The sequence below is a fragment of the Muntiacus reevesi genome, chromosome 3 (assembly GCF_963930625.1).
Source record: "Muntiacus reevesi chromosome 3, mMunRee1.1, whole genome shotgun sequence".
NCBI classification, from domain to species: domain Eukaryota; kingdom Metazoa; phylum Chordata; class Mammalia; order Artiodactyla; family Cervidae; genus Muntiacus; species Muntiacus reevesi.
This window is the reverse complement of record NC_089251.1, coordinates 121,844,296-121,871,825: the sequence shown is the minus strand read 5'-3', so window position 1 is coordinate 121,871,825 and position 27,530 is coordinate 121,844,296. Positions and strand designations below refer to the sequence as shown.

Below are 27,530 nucleotides of genomic sequence, written 5' to 3'. Positions count from 1 at the left end.
TTAGGTAACCTGTCTTGCTAGTGGGGTTGTTATGGGGACCTGCTAACCTACAAGCAGGGACCACAGGTTATTTGGGGAGCAAACAAGCTCAGGGCCTGCCCCGAAGACTTACTGGTGAGCCGGGAGGTCCTGGGTCCCCTCTGTCGCCCTGCAACAGTAGCGGTACATTGCATTAGAAGAGCAACACTGTTCCCCTAAAACACACACAGGCAGCAATTATCTGGACAGTCCGTGCAGTTTGTTCAATTTGTCAGCGTAGGACAGACAGCTGTGGGTAGGGCTCTGTGGAAGCGCTTTCCTGATTTTATTCTTAAGCCCCAAAATGCACTTCCACTCAGTCGAAACCAACCAGAACCAAGGAAAGATCGCTGAAGTCGTGAGGACGTGGAACCAATGTGCGGGGCGGGAATAGAGACACAGCGTAGAGAACGGACACGTGGACACACGGTGGGAGGGGAGGGTGGAACGAATGGGGAGATTAGGGCTGAGACATCTCCACCACCAGGTGTAAAAGAGACAGCTAGTGGGAAGTTGCCATGAGCACAGAGAGCTCAGCGTGGAGCTCTGTGATGACCCAGGGGGGCGGGATGGAAGGTGGGGTGGGGGGAGGTCAGGAGGGAGGGAATGTGTACACATGTGGCTGATTCCCTTTGTGGTGCAGTGGAAGCTAACACAACATTGTAAAGCAACTATACTCCAATAAAAATAAAATATCAATTTTTTAAAAGGGGATTTCATCTTTCATTTCTAAAGCCTCACTTGAAAGGTTCCACTTCATCAGCGTTGGACCGTCTCTCTTCTGACTGGCAGACCTTGGCTGCCTTAATGGATGCTTTGTTATCACCCCAGAGCAGGTGCAAAGGGAATTTGTGTTGCAATTCTCTCACACCTGCCTTTGTGCTCATCTACGGTTTCGTGACTCTGTCCTGAGACTTTACCTACTTTTAAAAAATCAAGGAGTGTATATTCTCTTGAATATGGACTTTTTTTTGCAAAATGTAAAATACATTGTAAAATATACATATGGTAAAATTTAGTATTTCAACCATTTTTAAGTGCACAGTTCTGTGGCATTAAATACATTCACCACATTATGCAGCCATCACCAACTTCCATTGTCCAAACTTTCCAGTTCCTCAGTGGAAACTTTGTACTGATTAAATAAGAGCTGCCTAGTCCTCCTCCCTCCAGATCCTGACAAACATCATTTCACTTCCCGACTTTATGAATTTGACTACCCTAAGAACCTCCTCTAAGTGGAAATCACCCATTTTGTGTCCTTTTGTGACTGGCTTATTCCACTCAGCATAATGACCACAGGGTTCATCCATGTTGTAGCATTCCAAAGGAAATCTCAGGCCATGTGTTTTCTGCATGGGTTTACCTGTATGGAAAAAAAAATCATTTGAAATCCACCCTGATCATAACACTTACCTGCATACCTTTAGTGGCACCTAAAATGAACACTGAATTTCCTTTTTCTCCTTTTTCTCCAGGAAGGCCCTGAAAACAAAATATTCACTTGAGAGAGGAAAAGAGCATATTACTATTTCTGTATTTTCTTTTGCAACTGAAATATTACCGATAAAATTACTGTTATAATCATATTTCACTAGTGGAGATTATTTTATTCTCATTATTATTATCATCCTCAGTTACTCATATATACTTATTCAATATTTGCTTAAGATCTATTAAGGAATCTTCTAAGATGGAATATCTACTAATATATTCATAACCATACTACAAATATATATTATACATTATAAATAAATTATATATTTATATAGGTTACACATAATGCTAATACATTTATAGTTATTTTCTAATTATTTAGCAGGAAAATTGCATTTTTCCTTACAACATAATGTACATAGTACTTGGATTATTCTTTTAAGTAAATAACATTGAAGTTGTCAGTTAATAATTTATGCCCCAAAATAGCAAAAAAATTATTTTGTCCATTTAACTATTTTTATTCAAAACAGAGCCTAGGTACCCTTTGTAAGATTAACTTAAAAAAAAAAAATCTGTTTCTTTTAGAAGGTTTTTGCATGTATCTGCAAGTTTGTTGACTTAGAGTAATTTTTAAAAGTGAACAAAACACCTTAATGTGCTTTCACCCCTGTTTCCCTATTTAATATCTTTTATGACCAACCTAGATAGCATATTAAAAAGCAGAGACATTGCTTTGTCATCAAAGGTCCGTCTAGTCAAGGCTATGGTTTTTCCAGTGGTCATGTATGGATGTGAGAGTTGGACTACAAAGAAAAACTGATGCTTTTGAACTGTGGTGCTGGAGAAGACTCTTGAGAGTCCCTTGGACTTCAAGGAGATCCAACCAGTCCATCCTAAAGGAGATCAGTCCTGGGTGTTCATTGGTGGGACTAATGTTGAAGCTGAAACTCCAATCCTTTGGCCATCTGATGTGAAGAGCTGACTCATTTGAAAAGACCCTGATGCTGGGAAAGATTGAGGGCAGGAGGAGAAGGGGACGACAGAGGATGAGATGGTTGGATGGCATCACCGACTCAATGGACATGGGTTTGGGTGGACTCCGGGAGTTGGTGATGGACAGGGAGGCCTGACATGCTGCGATTCATGGGGTCACAAAGAATCGGACACGACTGGGCGACTGAACTGAACTGAACTGTCCTACTTAATATCTTAGTACATCTTAAGTTGGTTGCTCAGTCACTCAGTTGTGTCTGACTCTTTGTGACCCCTTGGGCTACAGCCTGCCAGGCTTCCCTGTCTACAGAATTTTCAGGCAAAAATATTGGAGTGAGGTACCATTATATCACATTTCTATGAAGCACATGCAGGTTTCAAAGTTAATCCCTGTTAGGACAGTGCTTGACTTTGCTTCCAAACGGAGGTAACTAAAGAGTTTTGTGGTAAATTACACCACCAGTTTTCTTGAGAAATCAGATTTTCTTATACAGATAATTGTTGCTTCTCACAGTTCCAACACACAACTGAACTGTGTTTCAGTTCCACAAATAAGTTATATCACACCAGTCCTCCAACCAACTGCTTCAAATTTCAGTTACCACTGTGTATTAACGGAGCCAACACATAAAACACAAACATCACTGCTAGCTCAATGGATCACAGATCACTATATAAGTAACAGGTGAATGAAGATCACCAAGTGATCATATCACTCCTTTCAAAGTCTACCAGTGACTGGTCACTAATATCTGTTAGCTCACACACAGCGAAGTATATAGCTGTGTTGCCTCTGGTTTCTGACCCAGTGAGACACTCAAGTGACATTTCGTGAAAATAAATCATTGAAAGAGAGAACTGGCCAACAAACATGAAAAGGAAATGAAAAATGCTAATAGTGGAGGCGAAATTCAAACAGAATGTAAGTGGAGTTATGGAAAAAAGAGCTATTGTGAGAGTGTTGTCACTACTGTCTTTCAAGCCAGAGGAATTCAGTGAAGATAAACATATCCACATAAAAGAAGGAAGCGGTTGTGACTAAAAGAATGAAGATGTACCAGAGGAAGTGACACAGACAGAAGAACCTCATGTTAAAGAAACTCTTACAGATATTTCACCACACTGGAAGCTGGTCCAAACTTAGAAAAGAGGGTGAGACTCACCAAAGCACAAAACGCCCCTCCACTTCATGTCCTAAGTTACAGGACCAGGAGAAGGCAAGCCCAATTCAAACTGTCTTTAATAAGTTTTTACAAAGAAAGAAAACCCTTTAATTCTCAATGTTTTTAATGTTTTAGATTATAATGTGATAAATAAATATTAGTTTTAAAAATTACCCCTATATATTTATGAAGTTTTAATGAAATATCTTAAAGGTCACAGAACAATAGTAATTTTCCCATTGGATGTCAAGGTTGCTTTGTGTGCCTTTGGATTCCATGCCATTCTTAAAGTCTCAACTTCTGGGCAAAGTGAGGACCACCCATATATGAAATGGATCAAGGGGAAAAAAAATCACTTTTCAAAGAGACTATTATGACAAACTTCAGTACTGTGATCAGAACAATCTGCTGTGTTAAAGCTAAAATTGAGAACCCTGGTATCTCAGATGTTCATGGATGCTCAGTAGTGAGCTCGGTGTGATCCAACTTGAAGATCTTAAGAAATGTGCATTCACCAGACTGCACTTGCATGTTCAAGGGGCTGAGTTTGAAAACAAATGGTGGTTGAGAAGCTTAACCATGGAAGTTGGTTGTTACTTGATACTACAAGAAAAAGGTGAATATGGACATTTTTTTTTGAGTTCTGTGTTCAGACCATTTCCACTAGGATCTGGAGCAAAAGGAAAATGCATAGAATAAAGTAAGATGAAAGTGGTGATGAGAAAACCTTTTAGAAGGAATCTTGGGTGATGCTATTTAATTAGGGAAGCAGAAAGGCTGAAAAACAGGCACAGAAAATCAGTTTTGAAAGGCCAAATCATCTCCAGTCTTTATTTAAGTGAAAAAAGAGAGAAATGGGATATAAGTGGTAGAGGAAAGAGTCATTCTTACTAAAGTTACATTTAAATAAAAGTGCAAACTTTTGAAGGAAAAAAAAACCCACTAAGAGCAGTAAAGGTCTCTTAAGTGCTGGATACTGTCAACTATTTCTGAACCTCCACTCCAAACTCCTGTCATTTATTTATTTCTTTTGCATTATGGGGGCTAGAAAGCTAAACACTACATTTCCTAGACTGCTTTGCAGCTGGCTGTGAGGTAGGGTCCACCTGGGAGATGTACTTCTGAGATTTGGGAGGCAGAAATGAGCAAAACATCCTCTTCTGGTACTGTTGATGCAGCCAAGCAGGAAGATAGAAACCTAAGTGTTTGCTGGTGTCTTGAAGTGAGGATGAGAGGCAGTGGTTGAGGTGCAGGAGCGGCTTCTAACTTCTGGATCTCAGCTATGTGTGAGCCCCTGAAATCTTGCAGTGACCCCAGAGTTTTAATCCTCCAACTGTTAACATTAAGTGCCAAATTCCCTGTATTAAATTCCTCTCTGTTTGAAATACCTAGAGGGGTTTAAGTGGCTGCAGTGAACCCTGAAGGATAAACAACCTCAGTTTTGCTAACTGGCCTCCCTTCCTCTACTATCCATTCTCTATCCAGCAACCAGAAACATCTTGGTAGAACATCAGTCAGATCAGATCACTTCCTTCCTTAAAACCATCCAGTGTCTTCCCAAGCCATGGAAAAGAAAACCCAGCCTCCTTCCACAGTCTACAAGGCCCCATGTCATCTACTGAGACAGCTGTTATGTCAACTCTCTGTTCTCATCATCCAATCACCCCCATCCGTTCACCAGGCTTCCGGGATACTTGTAATAAATCTGTTTCTTGAACACATCAAGTCTGTTCCCACTGGAAGCTCTTTTTACTTGATTCCCACTAAAATGAGCTGTGGCTGTCTTACTGGGGGGCCTCGTGGGCCAAGAACTCCTCTTTCTCCTGGCATCCCTGGATCGCCTCTTGAGCCATTGTGGCCATCTATGCCAGGTCTGCCTCTGGATCCAGGAGGCCCTGGGTGTCCCTACAGAAAACAAAATTATAGGTGAGGTATTTTTGCAAGAATATAAAGATTGAAGGCAGGAGGAGAAGGGGACAACAGAGGATGAGATGGTTGGATGGCATCACCAACTCAATGGACATGAATCTGAGTAACCTCCAGGAGTTGGTGATGGACAGGAGGCCTGGTATGCTGCAGTCCATGGGGTTGCAAAGAGCCGGACACGAGTGAGTGACTGAACTGAACTGAACCAATCATAACAAAATGGTTATGCAATATGCGTTCCCAGATTACGGCCTTTATGACTCATATGTTGTTCAGTTTTGTGAATCTTCCTTTCCCACCCACAAATACTATGTAGTACAGTGCATATATGCATGCTAAGTCACATCAGTCATGTCCAACTCTTGGGACTCTTTGCGACCCCATGGACTAAAGCCTGCCAGGCTCCTTTGTCCATTGGATTCTCCAGGCAAGAACACTGGAGTGGATTGCCATGCCTTCCTCCAGGAGATCTTCCTGATCCAAGGATCGAACCCATGTCTCTTATGTCTCCTGCATTGGCAGATGGGTTCTTTACCACTAGCACCACCTGGGAAGACATGAATTAATTTTCATACACTCCAATTCATTTAGTCTGGAATATTTTCAGAGATTTGGGAGGAAATTTTCCTTGAAATCCTCAGAAAGACTCTAATGAATTATAACCATCCCCAAATACCTTTTTCTTCTTTCCTTTGATTTTCACATTAGAAATGAGAGCTTTAAGCCCACTCCCACCATTAGGACTCACAGCTAGTAAAAAATTTCATAATGAGAATAAATTTATTTCCAGAAAATTATACTTGAGCTGACAAGTACATCTAGCTCATGTTCTAAGACGTTTTTCTCCAATCAGTTTGAAAACCATGTTCTTCAAGTAAAGTGTTTTGGTCTCAGAGTTATTATACAAAATTGAAATGCACATACCCTGCCATTTATGAAAATAAAAAAATAAAGAAAAGTTTGCCATTTGCTATTGTTTTTGTTCAGTTACTATACAATATATATCATATAAATACATTAGATCATGTGACTTTAAGGCTTTGATGAGTATCTTCCCCCCCAAAATGGAGAAAACTTAAGGATACTTACAGGTATCCCATCCAGACCTGGAAATCCAGGAACTCCAGTTGGACCCTAAAATCCCAGAAAATAAAACAAAGGTATAAAAGTTACTAAATTATTAGATTAACCAGTTGACTTACTTAAAAGCATTAGTAATTAATGGCTTGCTTTAAAAAAAAAAACAACCCTTAATGGGCACTGTCATCTACTTTTACATTAAGGAGCTCAAATGCCAACAGTTAGAAATCAGCATTTTGTTCCCTTCTTTTTGTACTTAGGAAGCCAACATGGCAGTATCAGTTCAAAGAATACAATACTGGATAATTAGAAATTCAACTTCCCAGAATCTCTTTATCCTAGAGAAAGAAAACCTTAAAGGTAAACATGAGTAATTGACAGAACCATTTTTGCACACTCACACTGCAATAAGATCTCAAATTCTCAACAGAGAATAAAGAAGAGTTTTACATCCATATTATAGCATATTATACAACGTTTCTAAAGGAACAAGTTCAATACAACAATTGATATGGAATGATTTCTAAGCCATGTGATTGAGTGAAAAGAGACTTGGCATGCTACCTGTAGTCTCATTTAGGCTTTTTAAAAAGTCATAAAGAAAACCACTCCTCACTGGATACATTCATGTTTTTTCATATCATTTTGTGCATTCATTTTATCTGGGGCTGTGCAGGGTCTTCGCTGCTGCACAGGCTTCTCTCCAGCTGTGGCGAGTGGGGGCTACTCCCTAGTTGTGATGCTCGGGCTTCTCACTGGGGTGGTTTCTCTTGTTGTGAAGCATGGGCTGTAGGGATGTGGGGCTTCAGTAGATGCGGCTCCTGGACTCTAGTGCACAGGCCCAGTAGTTGCGGTACCCGGGCTTAGTTACTCTGCGGCATGTGGGGTCTTCCCAGATCAGGGACTAAACCCGTGTCTCCTGCATTGGCAGGTGGATTCTTCACCACTGAGCCACCAGGAAGCCTGACACGCTCTTCTCTCTAAGTATCTAGAAAACATCCAGAGAGGCACGCTCCTCTGGAAAGGGGCTAGGAATGAGGGTAGATTATACAAGAAGAGTTCAGGCTTAATTTTTATAAGGTGCAAATAGGTACAACTTGTGATTATACAAAAATAAAAAATCTGGTATAGCAATGCTGGTGAGTGGTTAAATGAGTTTCCCTTAAGAAGAGGCTTACCTTGTCACCTTTGTCACCTGCTGCTCCAGGAAGGCCACTGTCACCTTTCATGCCTTTCTCTCCTGGGATCCCAATGGGTCCTGGGGGTCCCAGGGGTCCAATAGGACCCTGTGGCCCTGGGGGTCCCGGTTGACCCTAGGAAGAAAGATTTAAAAGGTAAGGGAGAGGTGGATGAGCCTTAAGTAGAGTTTTCTAACACAAATATATGGTGACTCGGGTTTGCAGAAGACTGGAAAATTAAAAATGCAGCAAATTTTAATAAGAGAAGGACAAATATTGAATTAATTACCAAAAAAAAAGAAAGAAAATGTTGCCTTTTTCGATCTGAATCAAAGCTATACAATAAATCTGAATTACTGCATGTACACACACACACATCTACATACCGACTGAAAGTGAAAGTGAAGTCGCTCAGTTGTATCCAATTCTTTGTGACCCCATGGATTGTAGCCCATGGAATTTTCCAGGCGAGAGTACTGGAGTGGGTTGCCATTTCCTTCTCCAGGGGATCTTCCTGATCCAGGGATCAAAGCTGGGTCTCCCACACTGCAGGCAGAGGCTTTACCTCTGAGCCACCAGGGAAGCCCTCTTATTATTTTCATTCTGTCATTGAAATTTGTAAATCTTGAGCTGTTTAGTGAAGTAAGTAATTTTTTAAAAATTTATTTGGCTGCATCGTGTTGTAGTTGTATGGACTCTCCTGTCATGGCACACGAGTTCAGTAGTTGTGGCATGTGGGATCCTAGTTCCCCAATCAGGGATCGAACCCACATCCCCTGCATCACAAGGGGACCCCAGGGAAGTGCTCTGAAGTAAGTAATTTTTAAACAAAGTCTCATTAACATTATGTTAGTGACACAAGAGTGAGGAAAAACTGCCAGATCGTTTATTTCCTTCAAATGGCTAACGACTGATCTGCCCTTTTAGAAAGAAACATTTCTCTTTTAGCTGATTTTATCTGCTCTCTTATCCCTAATTTGGAAGCTGGCTCTCCACGTCACATTATTTTATGCAATCTAATTTCTTTCCCGGAATGAAAATATCACTTTTTCTTTTAGGCAAAGAAGTTTCAGGAACTCAGCTCTCCCTCTGAACACACAGTGGGAACATCTCTGGGACAAAGATGAGGCCTGTTCCCCCTTTGCATTTAGATGCACTGATGCCATGAATGCATGTTCAGTTACAAGAGCGAATCTCACAACTCTTTCTATTCTGAAGTAGGCAGCATCAGTTTCTCTGATCAGTTTCCAGACGATCATATCTAGCTTCCTCCTTGACATCTCCTTGAATACAATGGTTGTTGTTGCTGGTCGCTCAGTCGTGTCAGACTCTTTGCGACCCCACGGACTATAACCCTCCAGATTCCTCTGTCCATGGCATTCTCCAGGCAAGAATACTAGAGTGGGTGGCCATTCCCTTCTTCAGGGGGATCTTCCTGACCCAGGGATCAAACCCAGGTCTCCTGCATTGCAGGCCGATTCTTTACCACCTGAGCCACCAGGGAAGCCCCAAATACAATGGTATCTCCAGCTTAAAAAAATAATTCAAAATAGAACTTTTAATTTTTCTCCCCAGATCTGATCTTCTGTTCACCTTCTCCAGCTCCAGAATATTAGGGATCACCCTTGCTATTCCTCTTTCTCCCACACTACATTTAACCCATGCTCAATTCCTAGCTATTTCACTTCCAAAATAGATCTGAAACCTCCCCTCCTCACTGTCTGCTGCCTTGCTGCCACACCGGTGCAGCCAGCATCCGTGAGACCTGCACTCTAGGCTCCCAAATGGCACTCCAGCTTCCTCTTCACCCCTCCCAGCCTTTCTCCGAGTGACATGAAAGAAAATCAGATCATGGCATGGCCCTGCTTTTCAAGTCAGGCTTACTGCAAACCTTTTGCTGCAAGCAAAGTAAACCCCGTGCTCCTCACCTTCCAGGCCTCACAGAGAGTGACCTCAGATTCCCTTGCACTCCGTGCTGTGCCCGCCCCACACTCACCGCGTCCGCCATGCTGCTCTTTTCTGTCCCAGGGCCTGGGTGCAAGCATTCCCCGAAGGCTCTTTCTCTAGATCTGCCCACGACGTGAGTCTCTCCTGAACCGCCACCAGTAAAGGAGGATTCTCAGTGCATCCACATCCCCATTAGTCTCCAGCAGGGCACACTATCTACTTCCTTCTTAAGATCTTAGCATTTCACATTTTTTTAACTTTTGGCCCTCCTGCACAGCCTATGGGATCTTAGTTCCCCAACCAGGGATCGAACTTACGCCCCCTGCATTAGAGTCTTAACCACTGGACTACCAGGGAAGTCCCTCACAGTTTTACAATTATGTATTTGCTCATCAGTTCAGTGTCTGCTCTCCAATGAGATACTAGCACCATGAGGGTGGGGACGTCTGTTCACCATTTAAGTCTTCTATCTACCACCTGCCATGGCCTTTGGCTTAGGAATTAATGAATGAATGAAGTGTTCATGTGGTTGTAACTAGCTCTCAGGCTTGGTGGTCCAATCTGACCATCCATCCACTCCAGAAACACCCTACCTGGAACCCTGGCAAGTGATTTTTGAACTTAGCAAAAAGGAATGCTATCAAATGCAATGTTTATGACATATTCCTTGATTTTATATTTCAAATTTATTTTTATAAAATAACCAATGTATGGGAATAATGAGGCTCTTTGAATGAACTTTAGAATCTAAAGTCAGGGTTTCTAAATGATACTTCCAGCCTTTGCATTCAATCTCTGTCAATAATTTGATGTGAGCAGAGAGTATCTTAGATTCAAATGTTTTTTTAAAATAACTCACTTTGCAGTCTTAACACCTCTAGAAGAGGTAAAGAGAAAGCTTTTTAACGAGAAGTTTATAACAGTGATTTCGCCACTGCAGGGTGATCTGGCCACATGACACCATGCACCGTACACACACAGGTCCAGCTGTGTTGTCTGACAGCTTCAGAGTCTGTGCTCTATTCCATTACAGTCTGAAAACTCTCTGTATCCATCTGAAGTCAGACTGTTCACCTGCCATTTTTTTGTGTTTCCTAAAAATTTTCCAAATATTTAAGAAAAGGCATTGAATCTCCCCTTTCCCTACCAGACAACCTGGATGACTGCATTTAGTGAGCAAGTGAAGTCTTGATCTGTGGAGAGAAAAGCTAAGTGGATTTCAGGGGAGATCTGTTCAGATGAGATCTCTTAAAGCTCTGGGCAATTCTGAATCATTAGTGCTCAGCTCCAAGCATGCATGGGGCTTCCCAGGTCGCTCAGTGGTAAAGAACCTGCCTCCAGTGCAGGGGACTCAGATTCAATCCCTGGATTGGGAAGATCCCTGGAAAAGGGAATGCCTACCCACTCCAGTATTCTTGCCTGGAGAATCCCATGCATAGAGGAGCCTGGGGGGTGGGGGCGACAGTCTATGGGGTCGCCAAGAGTCAGACATGACTTAGTGACTGAATAACAAAAACCACAAAGTGTGCACAGGACCCTAGAATGTAGAGCCATCCTTTGGGTGTGTGGGGCCCAGGGGAAAAAGATTTTTTGAAGAGTCCCGCCTACATAAAAATTTGAATCATCTGAAATCAGTGTGTAAGCACCATTCTGGTGACCCAACCTCAGGAATCCTATGAATGAAATCCCACAAGGGGGCGAGGGAGACTGTCCTGTTAAGCGGCCACCCCCTTGAAACCAGGGCCAGTCATGGGGCCCAGCCCCGAGCATGAGCCCCAGAGCTCCTCATGTGCCCAACCCCCGTTGGATAAAAACTCAGAGTGCATCCTGCTGAAACTACTTAAAGCCCAAGTTGGAGCTGCTACTGCCTGGGTACCACTCAAGCAAACTTCCATAACTTCTCTGTCCCTATAAATGCTCCATAAGACCGAAAATGGGGTCTGTCCACTCAGCCTATCACCTAACACCAAGCTGACCTTGGGCTCTATGCCTTCTTCCTCGTTCCTTTTTCATTACTGACAACCTTTAACATCTGCCTACATTTTATAAGTCAAAATCATACTTAATTTGTACTTTCCCTTCTCTTCATGCATTTTCATTATCATTAGAATAGCTGCTATTCCTGGAGCACCCATAAAAATACTATAAGCTTAGAATTTTCAAGGAAGCTTAAATGTATACATAAGTGTTACAGAAAAGACAACAATAAAATATAAAATCTAATCATATGGGCACCAACCATTTAGGGGCACTTTGAAGGCATATCTATTTACTCTAGATATTATACAATTTCTAAACTACAATCTAAATGTCAGCATAAATAATAACTTCAGCTGACCTTTTCTATGTGTTAATTAGTCTCAGTTGGTTTTGATTAAATCCCATAAGGCTCAGGAAATAACTGCTTTTTCATTAAGTTTGGAAATTATCTGTCTTATATATCATTTACACAAAAAGTTCTAAATTATGTATTGTGAATGCTGTACTTTGCAGTAACCTATGATCTAAAAACAACAAAATGCATGTCTGGACAGAAAAGGGGAACAGAAAGGACAGCCAACTCACTGGCTATAATTCTCTTTAATGTATTTCATTTTAGACACGCAATGCCGAGTCCAAGCCACTAATGGAACTTTGGAGAGAAAAGGAAAAGGAGTGGAAATATTGAGCACAGTGGCAAGAATGATAAAACTGCATTCAATATAGAAATGTGCCCTGACTGAGCACACGCCACCTAAAGCACCCTTAAACAGAAATACATCAAGTGATGGTCATTTGTATTATTAAATTCTCTGTCCCTCCCTTTTGCCACCTGCCCAGCCCTGATCAGTCACACTAACATCCCTGAATGAGGGATGTCAAGCTCCTCAGACTTCTGTGTCTTATCCCTGAAGCAACCCTGCCATGCCCCCCAAGGCATCTCTCACTCCTCCCCTGGAAAAACCCCGCTGTCCGCTACCCTCACCCCACACCCTTCAGAACAAGATGCCTGCGTAATGACACTTCCCATCCACTCCTGTGATCACCTCTTTGTCTGTGTGGCCCCAGCCCCACAGCCACCAGACCAGAGCTCCTGGCAGACAGCGTCTAGGTGCCCGAGGTCATGATGCAAGAAAGGCAGAGAGCAATACTTAACAAAATCACGTGGTCAGATCCACCACCCAACCCAAGGGAAGACTGTCAAGGATCTGCTTTCTCCTGGCTCTGAACTGCCGTCCCCGGAAGTCTGGCTGAGAGTAGGGATGGGGGCCTGAGATGACCCCACCCGGGCTGAGCAGAGCAGTGGCCCTGGACGCTGCCCTGTCGGTGTCTGTGGTTGTTGAGACCTGACATAGGGGTCTTCCTTCAACCCTACTAAACTGCACATACAACCCCTATCGTGCAAGTGAAAAAACTAACAGAGAACATTAAAGGCCTCCCTTTTATGGGATAGACTTTGCGTTTTGTTCTATATGCAGTATTGTTTTTTCCTCTTAATAGTTATCTTATTACAGAATACATCTTAAAAAATACTCTAAAACCTTGTATACCAGTATTAAATATGCCAGAAAGCTGTTCACAAAAACTTCCTGAGCACCAATATTTGAAATAGTCATTGTGAATTTATCTAACCTGAGTAAATCATTTATCCACAGTGATGGAATAATTCCAATTTCATTAAATCACTTCATACAAAAGATGGGATCAATAAAAGAAAAAACATGTTTAAAAGTAAAGAGTTGAGCTTACTAATTTATCAGGCAACACTAAAACTAACTTCACGATGAATAGACATAAATAAGGGGATGACAGAAGATGAGATGGTTAGACAGCATCACTGACTCTGGACATGAACTTGAGCAAACTCTAGGAGATAATGAAGGACAGTGCTGCCGTCCATGGGGTTGCAAAAAGTCGGATGCAACTTAGCAACTGAACAAGACAAGACACTTCCGTAACTACAGAATCATTAAATAATCACAAGAATTTTGCATCTTTAAAAAAAGGGTTTTTTTTTTTTAAGAAATATTCCACTCCTACCCCTGCACCTTTCACCCATGCTAGGCAATGGATCAGTGCATTTCAGTCACTGTAGCAAAAAGAAAAAAATGCCCAAGGGAATGAATGGCTGGCTGTCAGAGCTAGGATCTCTGAATTTTTTCTTTTTTTGCTACTGTGGGTCTGGAATTGCCTCTGTGGTTTATGACCTTCGGTGAGAGACGGTGAAGTCAGAAAAAGGATTCAGTGAATCCAGAAAGGACAATCGGCCTGACAGCCGAGGAAGCTCTGGCATGCCATGGGAAGCCGCCAGGCCACGGCTTTCTACCCAAAGGCCAGGCGGACGCCGAGTCATCAGACCCATTCACGCGCCTCCCACTGTGGCTGCAGCCACACCGGGCTCTCGGGCCAGCTGAACAAATAAAGGCTGAAGGCGATCGGAGTGGACACTGGCTCCCACGCCTGCCTGGCTCGCGGAGGCCAGAGCATTCCTTTAGGATTCCCCCTCATTAACCGTCCGTGTCAGATGCGTCTCTTGAGCTGGGCGAGGATCAAACTCTCTTTATTTCACAACATTTAGTACGTGAGACGAACAGAGAAGATGATATGTACATTTTTAAAACCTAAATCTTCAAATCAGCCTTTTGGGCTACCATTGGTCTGCTTGCTTCCGGGAACCAAACCCTAAGAGGAACGGAGGGACACATGTACACCCGTGGCTGATTCATGTTGATGTATGGCAAAAACCACCACGATACTGTAAAGTAATTAGCCTTAAAATAAAATAATTAGTTTAAAAAAAAAGAAATCCTTCACCTATTGAGCAGTATTGAGGACTGGGAGAAATAGCTACAGATAGACAATGACAGATGCATGTACAATCACACTTTTTCTGCCACTACTTCTTGCTCTTTTAGAATCAGAGAATCCGTGCAAGAAGTCTGAATGAATGCAATGAATGAACAAATAAGAAAGATGCTTTTATTATACTGTTGTTTAGTCACTAAAGTGAAAGTGAAGTCACTCAGTTGTGTCTGACTCTTTGTGACCCCATGGACTGTAGACTACCAGGCTCCTCTGTCCATGGGATTTTCCAGGCAAGAATATTGGAGTGGGTTGCCATCTCCTTCTCCAGGAGACCTTCCTGACCCAGGGACTGAACCCAGGTCTCCTGTATTATACAGACAGACACTTTACCGTCTGAGCCAGAAAGTGAACATGAAAGTGAAGTCCCTAAGCCATGTCCAACTCTTTTGGAACCCCATGGACTGCAGCCTGCCAGGCCCCCCTGGTTTTGCTTGGAATTTTCCAGGCAAGAATACTGGAGCAGATTGTCAATTCCTTCTCCAGGGGATCTTCCAGACTCAGGGATTGAACCCACATCTCCTGCATCTCCTGCATTGGCAGGTAGATTCTTTCCCACTGAGCCATCTGGAAAGCCTTTTATTACACTGTTTACACATAAATTTCCAAATCACTCTTGGCCAATAAGACCATGACACTGATCATCAAAAGTGTCACAGGAAGGGAACGGTATTTATTTATTAAGCTTGGTTATGCATCTGCGGTGTCCATATATTACTTTGTTTAATCCAACCTGCAGCACTGAGGACTGTGGATTATTATCCCCGTATAAATGAGGAAGGTCCACATACAACAGTGTTCATCAGATCAGTTAAAGACCTCTATTTTTGTGTTCTCAAGTCTAACTTCCTAGTCCCAGCCTGTATCTCTGACTGCTCTTTAGAAACTTCTGTGAAGCTTCTTCGCTGTACATGTGCACTCATCATGTCAGAAGCTGAGCTCACCATGCCCAGACTGGTTTTCCTGCCTTTTTCTTCCCTGACTTGGCAGATAGTAACTTGGGTTTCTTCCACCAGCTAAGCTCACCACCCAACTGTCAGCTTTGCTGACCCTAATCCTCCTCCCAAGACCAAGTCTATCACTTCTTTCTCTGAATTAATTCTCAGATGTCTGTCCCTCTTTCATCCCACTGTGGAGGCCCTGGGTCATGTTCTGGTCCTCCACGGGGGCTACCCAAGCACCAGCCTCCCCCGCGTCCCTAACTGCAGTCTCCCCCTCCCTTGCACATGTCAACTAACCATCTGTCTTCCCTTCGCTGTGTCCTTGCCTCCATCAACACTGCAATGAGCACAGCCCATCTTCCTCCACCCTGGCAAACCCTGGTCCCCGAGTGTCTGCACCCACACCCTCTGCTCCAGCCACATTTCTGTCTTCTCTTTGCCTGAAGGAATAGCAGCCCTGGCCCATCTGTTGTTCAGAGTCAACCTTCCCTCAATGCAAATTATGATGACAATGATGATGATGCCAGGACTTCACTGAGCACTTACGCCATCCTGGTCACTGGATAAGTACTGTGCCTTCCTCTCATGGAATCCTTAGATCCGCAAAGCACAAAGTCATCCTGTGTCTGCTTTTTCATCCCCAAATGAGGAAGCCTAGGCTCAGAGAGATGAAGGCCACTTGGCTACGACCTGGAGAAGCAGAGTCACGCCCAACTTCAAAGTTGCTGCTTCCCTTTTCACTCCAGTCCTAATCAATCTCACTCTTGTATAAACTCTCATATCTACCCTCAAGCAATTAATACCTACATAAGCTTAGCACTTATTTCTCATTATGGTTTTATGCATGTTACTTTAATATCTACTTGGGGTGATGTTGTCCAGTAAGATTATTGAGACCAGGAGTCTGTGTACATTTTTATTACCACCCCCAGCCCACCTTGGCCACTGCCTTCCACAGTATAATTAAATATACACTCAAGCACTTATTTATATCAAAATTAACAAAGAAGGGTTTGTCAGCAACCCTTTTTAATTATTGGTTGTATTTCAACAACTGTGCCACTAGGTGGCACTATAATATCACTTAAAGCTCAACTAGGCCTCAATGGGCAGCCTGAACCCTTTGGGGTGCTTCCAAGGTCCTCCTCTATTGCAGATGAAACAATTGCTGGAGATATAGAAGGATGATAAAATAAATAACATAAAAGGTGTTACTCAGAGTAGACAATCCAAGGAGACTGGACTGCAATGGCAGAGTGTTTTCTTGGGCCTTAATTTCACCTCACTTAATGAAGGAACAAATTGGTCAGTTAAGTCTGTAATATCCCTGACTCAGGATTTTCAGCTGTTTTAAAAAAATTTTTAATGGAGGTAAAATGAATATTATTTATGTTTTCATTAATATAAGCAGGACAATAACTTGTTCTTCCAAATCATTTAAAATTCATTTATTAATGTCTTTTAATTTGATAAATAGGCTGTATTTTTGTGTTTTTCTCCAGTTTTTTGGGAGGGAGGGCCACACCTCAAAATTTGTGGAATTTTAGTTCCCTTGGGCCCATGGCAGTGAAAATACAAAGCCCTAACCAGTGGACTGACAGGTTAATTCTCAATGGGATACATCTTATACAGTGCTGTATCAAGTATATCATTAAAACTAGAAGAAAGGGAATTCCCAGGATCTCAGTTCCATTCCTGGTTGGGGAATTAAGATCCTATAAGCCAAGCAGCAGAGCCAAAAAAAAAAAAGATAAAAAAGATGTACAGCATAATGATTCAACTCACATACATCATGAAATCACAATAAGTTTAGTGAACATTCCTCACCTCATATAATACAGATCAAAAAGAAAAGAAAAAAGTTGTTTCTTAAGCGGAAGCTTGATGCAATGGGAAAAAGTGCTGTCCTGAGAACTAGAAGACATGGTTTTGCTACTGAACGATAAACAAGGTCACTCATTTACTATACAGTATAGGGAACGTCAATATCTTGTAGTAATCTGTTTGGGAAAGAATCTGAAAAAGAATGTGTGTGTGTGTGTGTGTGTGTGTGTGTGTGTGTGTGTGTGTGTGTGTGTGTGTGTGTGTGTGTGTGTGTGTGTGTGTGTGTGTGTGTGTGTGTGTGTGTGTGTGTGTGTGTGTGTGTGTGTAACTGAATCACATTGCTATACACCTGAAACACTGTAAATCAATTATATTTCAATTAAAAAAAAAAAGCCACCCCTTGATCCAGGTCAAGGAACACTGGTTTCCCATCTTCAGAAATGGTGTAACATCAGCCCAGCATCGTACCCCTCCATGTACGATGGTCTTCAGCCCAGACCTCCCACCAGGGCGACTACAGTAGCCTCCTGACAGGTTTCCCCCAATAATTCTCCCTGCCCCTTGTTGCCTTCAATATATTCTCCGAAGAGCAGCCAGCATGTTCTTATAACATAAATCCAACCTGTGTCTACTCCGAACATCTTTCAAAGCCTTGCCTATCCTTCAGGATATGCTGTATCTGATTTTTCAATTGCGTCCCTTACCACTCGCTCCCTCCCCTACATGATCAAACCTTGCTGGCCACCTTGTGGTCCATCCAACACACCAGCCCATCTCCTTCTTACTTCAGGGCCTGAGTAGGGGCTGTTGTCTCTGCCCAAACACTTACGGTGGTTTGAAGCGTGGCCTCAAAAAGATACGTTTATGCCCTAAGCCTGGAACCTGTGGATTTTGCCTTGGGTGGCAAAAGATGTAATAAACCTAGGGATTTTGAGACGATGATTTTTGTTCTGTGTTACCCAGGTGGGTCCTAGAGGCCATTACAGGTATCTTTATAAGAGGAACATGTATCTTTATAAGAGGGACATGGAGGAAGATTTGGTCCAGACACCCAGGAGAGAAGGTGATGTGATGATAGAGGCAGAGACTGAAGTGATGTAGCCACAAGCCAGGGCTGGAAGAGGCAGAGAATGGGTCTCCGTTTTGCCTATGGAGAGAACACGCCAGGCTTCCCCTGACCATCGCTGGGTGACCTCTGGTTCCACCAGGTCCAAGATATCTTTGCACCATCCACCATGCACACATAGGCTTCTGCACAAAATCAAGTTAGGGCACTAGATTATCCACCTGGGGAGGAAGAAAGGATCTTCGTATGTTCTTTTCCCTGATGCATCCGAAACATCCAGACCACCCCACATCTGGCACTCATCAGGCACCCAGTAGGAACGGGCGGAAGGTGAGTCTGTCTTGCTTGATGGACTCCCAGCTCCAGGCCACAGGGACCCACCTCTTTACCCCCAAAGCCTCACAGCCTCCTCGGATGCCTGGCACATGGGGAATGCCCAATGGTTGTTTGCTGAATGAATGGAAGGAATAGTTGTTGCTGCTGTTGTTCAGTCGCTCAATCTTGTCCGACTCTTTGCAACTCAATGGACTGCAGCACGCCAGGCTTCCCTGTCCTTCCCTATCTCCACCGGTTTGCTCAAACTCATGTCCAATAAGTCGGTGATGCCATCCGACCATCTCATCCTATGTCGCCCCCTTCTCCTCCTGCCTTCAATCTTTCCCGGCATCAGGGTCTTCTCTGGTCGGTCGGTTCTTCACATCAGGTGGCCAAAGGAGCTTCAGCTTCAGCATCAGTATCAGTCCTTCCAGTGAATATTCAAAGTTGATTTCCTTTAGGATTGACTGGTGTGATCTCCTTGCAGTCCAAGGGACTCTCAAGGGTCTTCTCCAGCACCACAATTCTAAAGCATCAATTCTTCAGTGCTCAGCCTTCTTTATGGCATAGAAGGAATGAATGGCTAATAACTGAGTGATTTGCAAATTTATATATGTGTGACAAAGGAGTGAAAAAAAAAAAAAAAAACAGCACTCGACACAGTTGTTTCCCCGTGGATTTCTTAGCAACTTAGGGAAAATGGCATGTGAAAGGAGAAATATAATTTTCTCTCCTAAAAACTCTGTAATTCATTTTAACTAGTTTAGTCACATGCTACCTTGGCACGAAACAGCTGTTCTTGTAGTCACAAACTCTGCTCCCGTGTTCCTGTGTGGAAGATGCCCTGCGTGGAAATGCACCTTATTTCTTACCACCACCACCAAGGCTGACTCCACTTTGGTAATGACCCTGACCCTCTCAAGTTCAGCCTAGTCCCACATTTGCTGAGCTCTGCGCCCGCCTGGCCACGGTTCATGCTGGGTCGCAGAGCTCAGCAATCATCGTTGCTGTGGGATTGAACTGAGCGCGCGCGCGCACACACACACACACACACACACACACACACACACACACACACACACACACACACACACACACACACACGATTGAACTCCACCCAGGAGACCAAGGGCACGGCTGTGAAACCACTGCCCGTTTAAAGAGGTGACTGACTGGGGCAGACAAGCCAAAATCTACCTTCAGACCCAAACTGTCACTGGGTTTTCTTGATGAGGTTTCATACAGTTAGCCTGTTTAGTAAATAATAGAGGCAAGTTATTTAATAAAAGTAGCAGGCAAATATAGGCTTGCTTTCCTTTTTCAAGCACAGATGTTGGGTTTAAAGAGCAAGGTCATCAGCATACCGAAAGCCATGCTAGTTAGTTGGAGTTATTCCTCTACATTGTTTAGTCGCTAAGTCGTGTCCGACTCTTTGCAACCCTATGGACTGTAGCCCTCCAGGGTCCTCTCTCCATGCGATTCTCCAGGCAAGAACACAGGAGTGGGTTGCCATGTCCTCCAATTCCTCCATATTATGTGAGTGCTAGGTCACTTCAGTCCTGTCCGACTCTTTGCAACTCCATGGACTTTAGACTGCCAGACTACTCTGTCCATGGGATTCTCCAGGCAAGAATACTGGAGTAGGCTGTCAAGTCCTCCTCCAGGTGATCTTCCCAGCCCAGGGATCAAACCCACATCTCATAGTCTCCTATGCTGGCAGGCGGGTTCTTTGGAACAGCCTGAGAAGCTCCATTCCTCTATATGGATATTGGCTATTAATGATATTAATAGGCCAAATGATATAAAGTGATATCTCCTCTCTACCCCCAGGTCTCCCATGCCCTGTTCAGAAATATTCTCACGCACTGACATATAGGATTCAGTCTTTTAACGTTTGTATGTTTTCCACTCTTTAAAATTTAAGGTTAATATTTATGACAAGGGGAACTCCTTTAACCAGCTAAACCAGTTACAAGCTGGCAGGTGGCAGGCTGAATTCTACCAGGAAATTTGTTTAATTATTAGGCACTATGTTTTTGTTTTTTTTTAATGCTGATCCGTTTACTTGACAAAAGGACCACGTAGCCCCTCAGAGTCCGCAAGGCTGAGGCCCCTTTCTGGGACCCCTCACTCAGGTCACCTGCTGTCACCTCAAGGCACCTGCAAGTGTCAGCTCAGGTAAGGCTTCATATATCAGATGATTCTCCAGCAGAGACCCAATGAGCTAGGGAGTCGGTCCTCGGAGAAGAAAGATGCAGCAAGAAAAAGAAGACATCAGAACCAAATCACAAAGAGGTGGTGACAGACTAAATTTGCCAACTTCTCTGTTGTCACTGTAATTTGCTTCCATCAAAATGTAGCATAATCAACTTATGCAAGCTTTGAGAACATGAAAACAATTGCTCCGAACCATTTATCGGGCTACAGTTAGAGAGTGTACTAGAACACAGATATGTGAGTGATAGAGAGGTTGAATTCTAGGGCTTTGTGTGCAAATCATCTAATGATATGAAAAATGTTAATGATAGCTAAAACTTCCCAAGGAAATTCCATTTTTATCATGGATTGCAAGCTCTTAGGAGTGGAAGGGACAAGTGAATGAGATTGCAGGAAATAATACCTGTATGTACGCATGAGGCAAGAGCTCGGGCCTGGTGCACTGGGAAGACCCAGAGGGATCGGGTGGAGAGGGAGGTGGGAGTGGGGGATCGGGATGGGGAATACATGTAAATCCATGGCTGATTCATGTCAATGTATGGCAAAAACCACTACAATACTGTAAAGTAATTAGCCTCCAACTAATAAAAATAAATGGGAAAAAAAATACCTGCATGTATTTTGGTGATTTCAAATTCTCAAAAGAAAGACTGGTTTGCTAATGTGTGATTTTTGGTTTCCAAACCAAAAATAAACTAAGTCAGATCGTGAGTTTTAAGCCATTTGACCTTCTTATGTATAAAACTACCAAACTATGAAGTTCTATTGACTTAACAGTTACAAGACTCCCTTGAATGGAAAACAACATATATTTTTTTCTGGAATAAAATATAGAAGGTGTCTTTATTATCAAGCGAGTTACTAAAGCAACCTTATAAAAGGTTCCATCCTGGTCTGTGATGACGTGTATGTAATTTTCCCTACAAGAAGACATCCATCAAAACACAGCAATTTCTCCCTTGAAACTGTTGTACTGCGCTCAGTTGTGTCCAACTCTTTATGACCCCGTGGACTGCAGCCCGCCAGGCTCCTCTGTCCGGGGGATTCTCCAGGCAAGAATACTGGAGTAGGTTGCCATTCATTCCCTCCTCCAGATCTTCCCACTGAAACTGATAAAGAATAATTTGATATCCTACCCAATGTTATGCCATTAACATCCCTAAAGAGGGACTATAATGGGGTTTGGGGAAATGTTATGCAGAGTCACAAAATATTTTAGAAACCAATTAAGTTACTGTCATATGTGAAAAGTCATGCCTACATCACAGAACCATAGGCTTTTAGGAGGACAGGACCAGTCCTCTAGTATAAACTCTTAACTCCCAGGTGAGGGCTCTGAACTCCTCCCCCAAAACCAAAGGGGTAATTCCCAGTGTCCTATCCTCAGACTCAAGGTCTTTCCAGGATACTACTAAACCTTCAAAAGATCTGAATACAGCAATGGCCCTGTTCCCTTCTGTGGCTCAAAGTGCTTATTTCTGGTTCTACCTGATATTCACAAAAAAGTCTAAACTCGGTGAGATGCTCACTTACTAACAGGTTTACACGTTGTGTGTAAAAAGACTTGGAGGAGAGACTTCCTGCTAATTCTATTCCCATTTCCCTCGGACTTGGCAGGTCTTCCCACATACATGCTGCTTGTGGCCTGGCTACCAGCTCAGCCTCCCAAATCCTGTCCAGGCTCAAATCTGAATTTTAAGTTACTGATTTACGTGTGTTAACTACCTATTAGGTGCCATCTACTGTGATCATCTCAAAGAAATACCTCCAAAAATGACTCTCAGCTTTCAAAGAGGAGAAACTAATGTAGGCAACTTATATTTCTAGAGCATCCACTACGAGCCAGGAACCAGCATAAACATTTTACACGTGTCCTTTACAACCACTTTGAAGAACATGCTTACAATCTAATCAAGAGGGGCAGACACATCCACAGTCGAACCCAGAGCTAAAGGTCAGAGCTCAAGAAACATCACAGAGGGAACCAGGTTCACATTAGGGGGCCATCCGCACTGTCTGGGACCAGGCAGGAGGCCTTGTGGGGGGTGGAGACTCTCTTGAGTTCCTTTGGAGAGGGCAGGAAAGATGGAGACCGAGTGGAAGTGGGAAGGCATCCCAGAAAAGGGCAGAGGGGATGTGTCATAAAATCAATAAATATTGAGTGATTGCTTTCTGATCATGAATCCCTGGATGATTTATTATGCTGCTTCTAGAGCCGACTCATTGGAAAAGACCCTGATGCTGGGCAAGATTGAAGGCAGGAGGAGAAGCGGGCAACAGAGGATGAGATGGTTGGATGGCATCACCAACTCAATGGACATGAATTTGAGTACCCTCCGGGAGTTGGTGATGGACAGGAGGCCTGGCATGCTGCAGTCCACAGTGTCGCAAAGAGTTGGATACAAGTGAGTGATTGAACAAAAACAAACAAAAAGTTTTTCAGTATTATCTGAATGGTCTATAATAATTGTATACGAATATTACAATAAAAACTGCTATAACCATTAAAAAAAAAAGGTAGAGTGGGAATATTTAGATTGTGTTTGCGGGACAGTGAACAACCCAACTGATGCGGTGGGAGACGGTCCAAGGGGAGGTGATTGTGATTACTGATGAGAACACAGGTGGAGGCTGGCCTGTGAGCCTCCAGCAATGCAGGGGTGAGACTGAAGGAGCCCCCTTGGTTCCTGCCCTTAGATGCATCCCAGTTCAGTTCAGTTCAGTCACTCAGTCGTGTCCGACTCTTCCAGATCCCACAGACCGCAGCACGCCAGGCCTCCCTGTCCATCACCAACTCACAGTGTTGACTCAAACTCATGTCCATTGAGTTAGTGATGCCATCCAACCATCCCATCCTCTGTCATCCCCTTCTCTCCAACCTTCAATCCTTCCCAGCATCAGGGTCTTTTCTAACGAGTCAGTTCTTTGCATCAGGTGGCCAAAGTATTGGAGTTTCAGCTTGAACATCAGTCCTTCCAATGAACACCCAGGACTGATCTCCTTTAGGATGGACTGACAAAATGTGGTCTACTGGAGAAGGGAGATGCATCCCAACTCCACCTCAAACCCCAGCTTCTGTCTCCACTTAAACCCTCGCCCAGCCTGGCTCCCCAACCCTTACTATAAACACAGCAGCTTTGATTTGGGGCTGGACAAACCACTCAGTCAGCCGTGCCCCTTGGAAAGAGCCTCAACCCTCATAATTCGGCTTATTCCTATTTCTATCGTCCACCTTGAGCTGTCACTGCAGCGACTGGAGAGATGGCATGAGAATGGCTGGCTGCCTCCCAAACCTCCTCCCGGTTATGCACAAGCCACGCCCCCAAATTCCTAGCTGGAGACCGTCACCAGCGCCTCGCAGCCATCACCGGGGATCCATCTGTGCCAGGAAGGGCAGAGGTTGACCGGTGTTGCGCACACAGCTCTCCCTGACCACCCAGAAACCGGGATGAAGACAGCGGTTCACGACGACAGAGGGCCACCCCAGTGAGTCCTCCTGACCCACCCCGCTGAAGGTCTGGTGATCAGAGACAGCACATCCTCTACGGATGCAAATGCCTGTGATGGTTCCACAGCCCAAGGACACGGAAGACAAAGCACCAAGGGGGTAAATATGAGGAAACCCAGGCTTGGGCAGATCCAAGTGGCCATGGGGGCTCCCGAATACTAGGGTGAGAACTGGTATTTGAACCCAAGTGTCATCCTCTTCTCCTGGACACGGGGCAGATGCTGGGGCTGAGACCAGACATCTGGAAGTGGTCCCTGCTCCTTCCAAGTGAAAGTGAAAGTGTTAGTCACTCAGTTGTGTCTGACTCTTTGTGATCCCATGGAGGTCACTCCAGTCCGTCAGGCAAGAATACAGGCATACAGGAATATAAGAAGAATACAAGGAGATACAAGAATACAGGAATACAGGCAAGAATACAGAAGTGGGTTGCCGTTTCCTTTTCCACGGGATTTTCCTGACCTAGGGATTGAACCCAGGTCTCTTGTATTGCAGGCAGATCCTTTACTGTTAGGGACACCCACCTCTTCCATATATAACCAAGTTATTTAAAACTCTTGAAATCCAGGGTTCCCCGTGGTGACCGATGGACATAACAATCCTTCTGGCCTCAGAACTGCTATGGACCGAGGGCAGGATTTCTCAACCTTGGCACTACTGGCATTTGAGGACGGATAGCTCTTTGATGGGGGCTGTCCTATGCATTGTAGATATCAGGCAGTCACGGCCTATGAACCACTGGAACCAGGAGCACCACCAAACCTCCATGCAGGTGTGTCAGTTAAAAAAAAAAAACAAAAACGTTTCCAAACATCATTAAGTCAGAGGACCACACCTACCTGGCTTCATCTTTGTTCTGTGGCATTCCCATCCCATTCCTGCCATGGAGCTGATCCCTCCATTTCTCTTGAACCTCAAGCTCCAAGGGTCTTAAAATCTTGGCTTACAATCTTGGCACGTTTACGTGGACAACCTCATAAAAACACCAGGCTTTTTTTCCTGACTATTGGGTCCACTGATATGAAAAATGCTAAAGCATTTCTTAGGCTGCTCGTTTTTAGGGTCCTAACTTTGCTTTCTGGCAAATGTAGTTTTTAAACATTATCATGGTGGTCCTGTGGTTAAGACTTCACCCTCCAATGCAGGGCGTATGGGTTCAAATCCCTGGATGGGAAGCTAGGATCCCATGTGCTTCATGGTCATAAAAACACTAAATAGAAGCAATACTACAATAAATTCAACGAAGACTTTAAAAAATAAATAAATCATAAAAGTGGCTGGGGAAAAAGCTCAAGAAAGATTCTGATCACCAAAAGTTGTGATGTATTGAAGAAACAAACCAGTTGAGGCAGAAAGGGATTTGTCATAACTTAAGCTCAACAAGAGAGCTTCTCTGATGGCTCAGTGGATAAAGAGTTGGCCTGCAGTGCGGGAGAGCCATGTTCGTTCCCTTACGTGGGAAGATCCCCTGGAGTAGGAAATGGCAACCCACTCCAGTATTCTTGCTTGCCCATGGAGAAGTCTACGGACAGAGGAGCCTAGTGGGCTACAGTCTATGGGGTCACAAAGACTCGGACATGACTAAGTGACTAACGTGACATGACATGAAGCTCAACAAGGAAGCTGCTTACAGCAAAGGACTTGACAAACGAGCCACACACATACTGTATAACTACTGTGTGAAGATAAAGCATTACTGTGGGAGAAATACACGGTCCTTTCTCTCAGAAAGGTCACATTTTGTATCCTTGTGGACTGATCTTTATGGAATTGTGCTTTTTGAGCATCACACACAGCCCTGTTGGATCCATCTGGACATGTTTCAAAAACCACTGACCTGACTCAAAATTGTTTAAAACTTCTGAAATATACTCTTTTCTTATAATATGGTGGGAGTGTTTTTAACCAACGGGATGGCTTGATCTAATAGTTCCAGCACAGGTGAATTAGTGTCTGCCAACTGCTACTGTCAGGATATGTGAGAGAGGTTTATAAATAAATGTTCAAGAGACCCCATATACTGTAACCAAGAGAGTTATTATTCTCAGGACAGAGAATAGAGTGTGGTCATCAAAAGCACTGTCCTGAGTGGACTTGAGCAGGGTGCTCAATTGTTCTGTGCTGATGTCTTCAGCTCTGTTAAGATGGTACCATAAGATGGGAAGAGAGTTATTGTGAGGGATCGGTGAGCTAAAGCATTTTGAGCACGTCAGACCATTTTGAGCACGTCAGACCAGGCATATAAGGAGCATATGATAAATGCAACTGTCACTTTGATTACGGAACACTATTCCACAAGGTTATAAAAGACGTCCAAGAGTCATGTGGTCAAGTGTCTAGAAACACTACTTTAAACAAAGTTAAGTAGGTTTTTTCTTAACTCACTGCAGTATTAATACTTCTCAACTAGTGCTTTTAAAACATGAATATCAATATGGCAACCCAGCGTGGGCCATGTACACCAGGACCCTTTCTGTACAAGGTGATTCAACAAAATTTTAAGTGAACAATACGTTATTGATGACAGTGGATAGGATGCTGGGTGGAAGATCTCTAGAACTTATTCATCTTGCATAATAGAAGCTTTACGCCCTTTGATTAGTAATTTCCCATTTTCCCCTCCCACCACCCATGCCGAATTTTACATGACTCACCCGAGATCCCTTTTCAGGAAAGCACTGGCAAAGAGAGCAATCTCTTCCTCCACAGAGACCGATAAACTTCTTTCCACCCTAGAAAGTGAAGCACTGATTTAGTCAACCAGTATTCATCACCTAGCTGGGTACACAATATATACATTATAGCAAGTATTCTTGGTTTCGCTAACTCATGAGACGTCCACAGTATAGTTTTATCTCTGAGTCTCTGAAAAGACTAATACTGATACATAAAAAGGCAAAGAACTTACACTGTGGCTTGTTAATCAAGGGGTTGACGAACTGGAAGTTTGGGGTTGATATATATATGCTACTGACACTATGTATAAAATAGATAACTAGTGAGAACCTACTCTAGAGCTCAGGAAACTCTATTCAGTGCTCTGTGGTGACCTAAATGGGAAGGAAATCCAAAAAC

The 27,530-nt window shown here is 43.4% G+C and overlaps 1 protein-coding gene across 10 annotated transcripts in view; it reads right to left on the bottom strand.

The window, feature by feature from the left end:
* COL4A4 (collagen type IV alpha 4 chain) overlaps window positions 1-27,530 on the bottom strand; it is a 167,783-nt gene that overhangs the window by 112,992 nt on the left and 27,261 nt on the right. For all 10 annotated transcript variants that reach the window (XM_065930429.1, XM_065930426.1, XM_065930424.1 and 7 more), the window contains exons 4-9: window positions 27,110-27,187; window positions 7,799-7,933; window positions 6,630-6,674; window positions 5,403-5,519; window positions 1,435-1,503; window positions 113-148 (exon numbers count right to left, since the gene is read on the bottom strand). In XM_065930429.1, coding sequence (XP_065786501.1) covers window positions 113-148; window positions 1,435-1,503; window positions 5,403-5,519; window positions 6,630-6,674; window positions 7,799-7,933; window positions 27,110-27,187 — 480 coding nt within the window. The remainder of the gene's footprint in view (window positions 1-112; window positions 149-1,434; window positions 1,504-5,402; window positions 5,520-6,629; window positions 6,675-7,798; window positions 7,934-27,109; window positions 27,188-27,530) is intronic.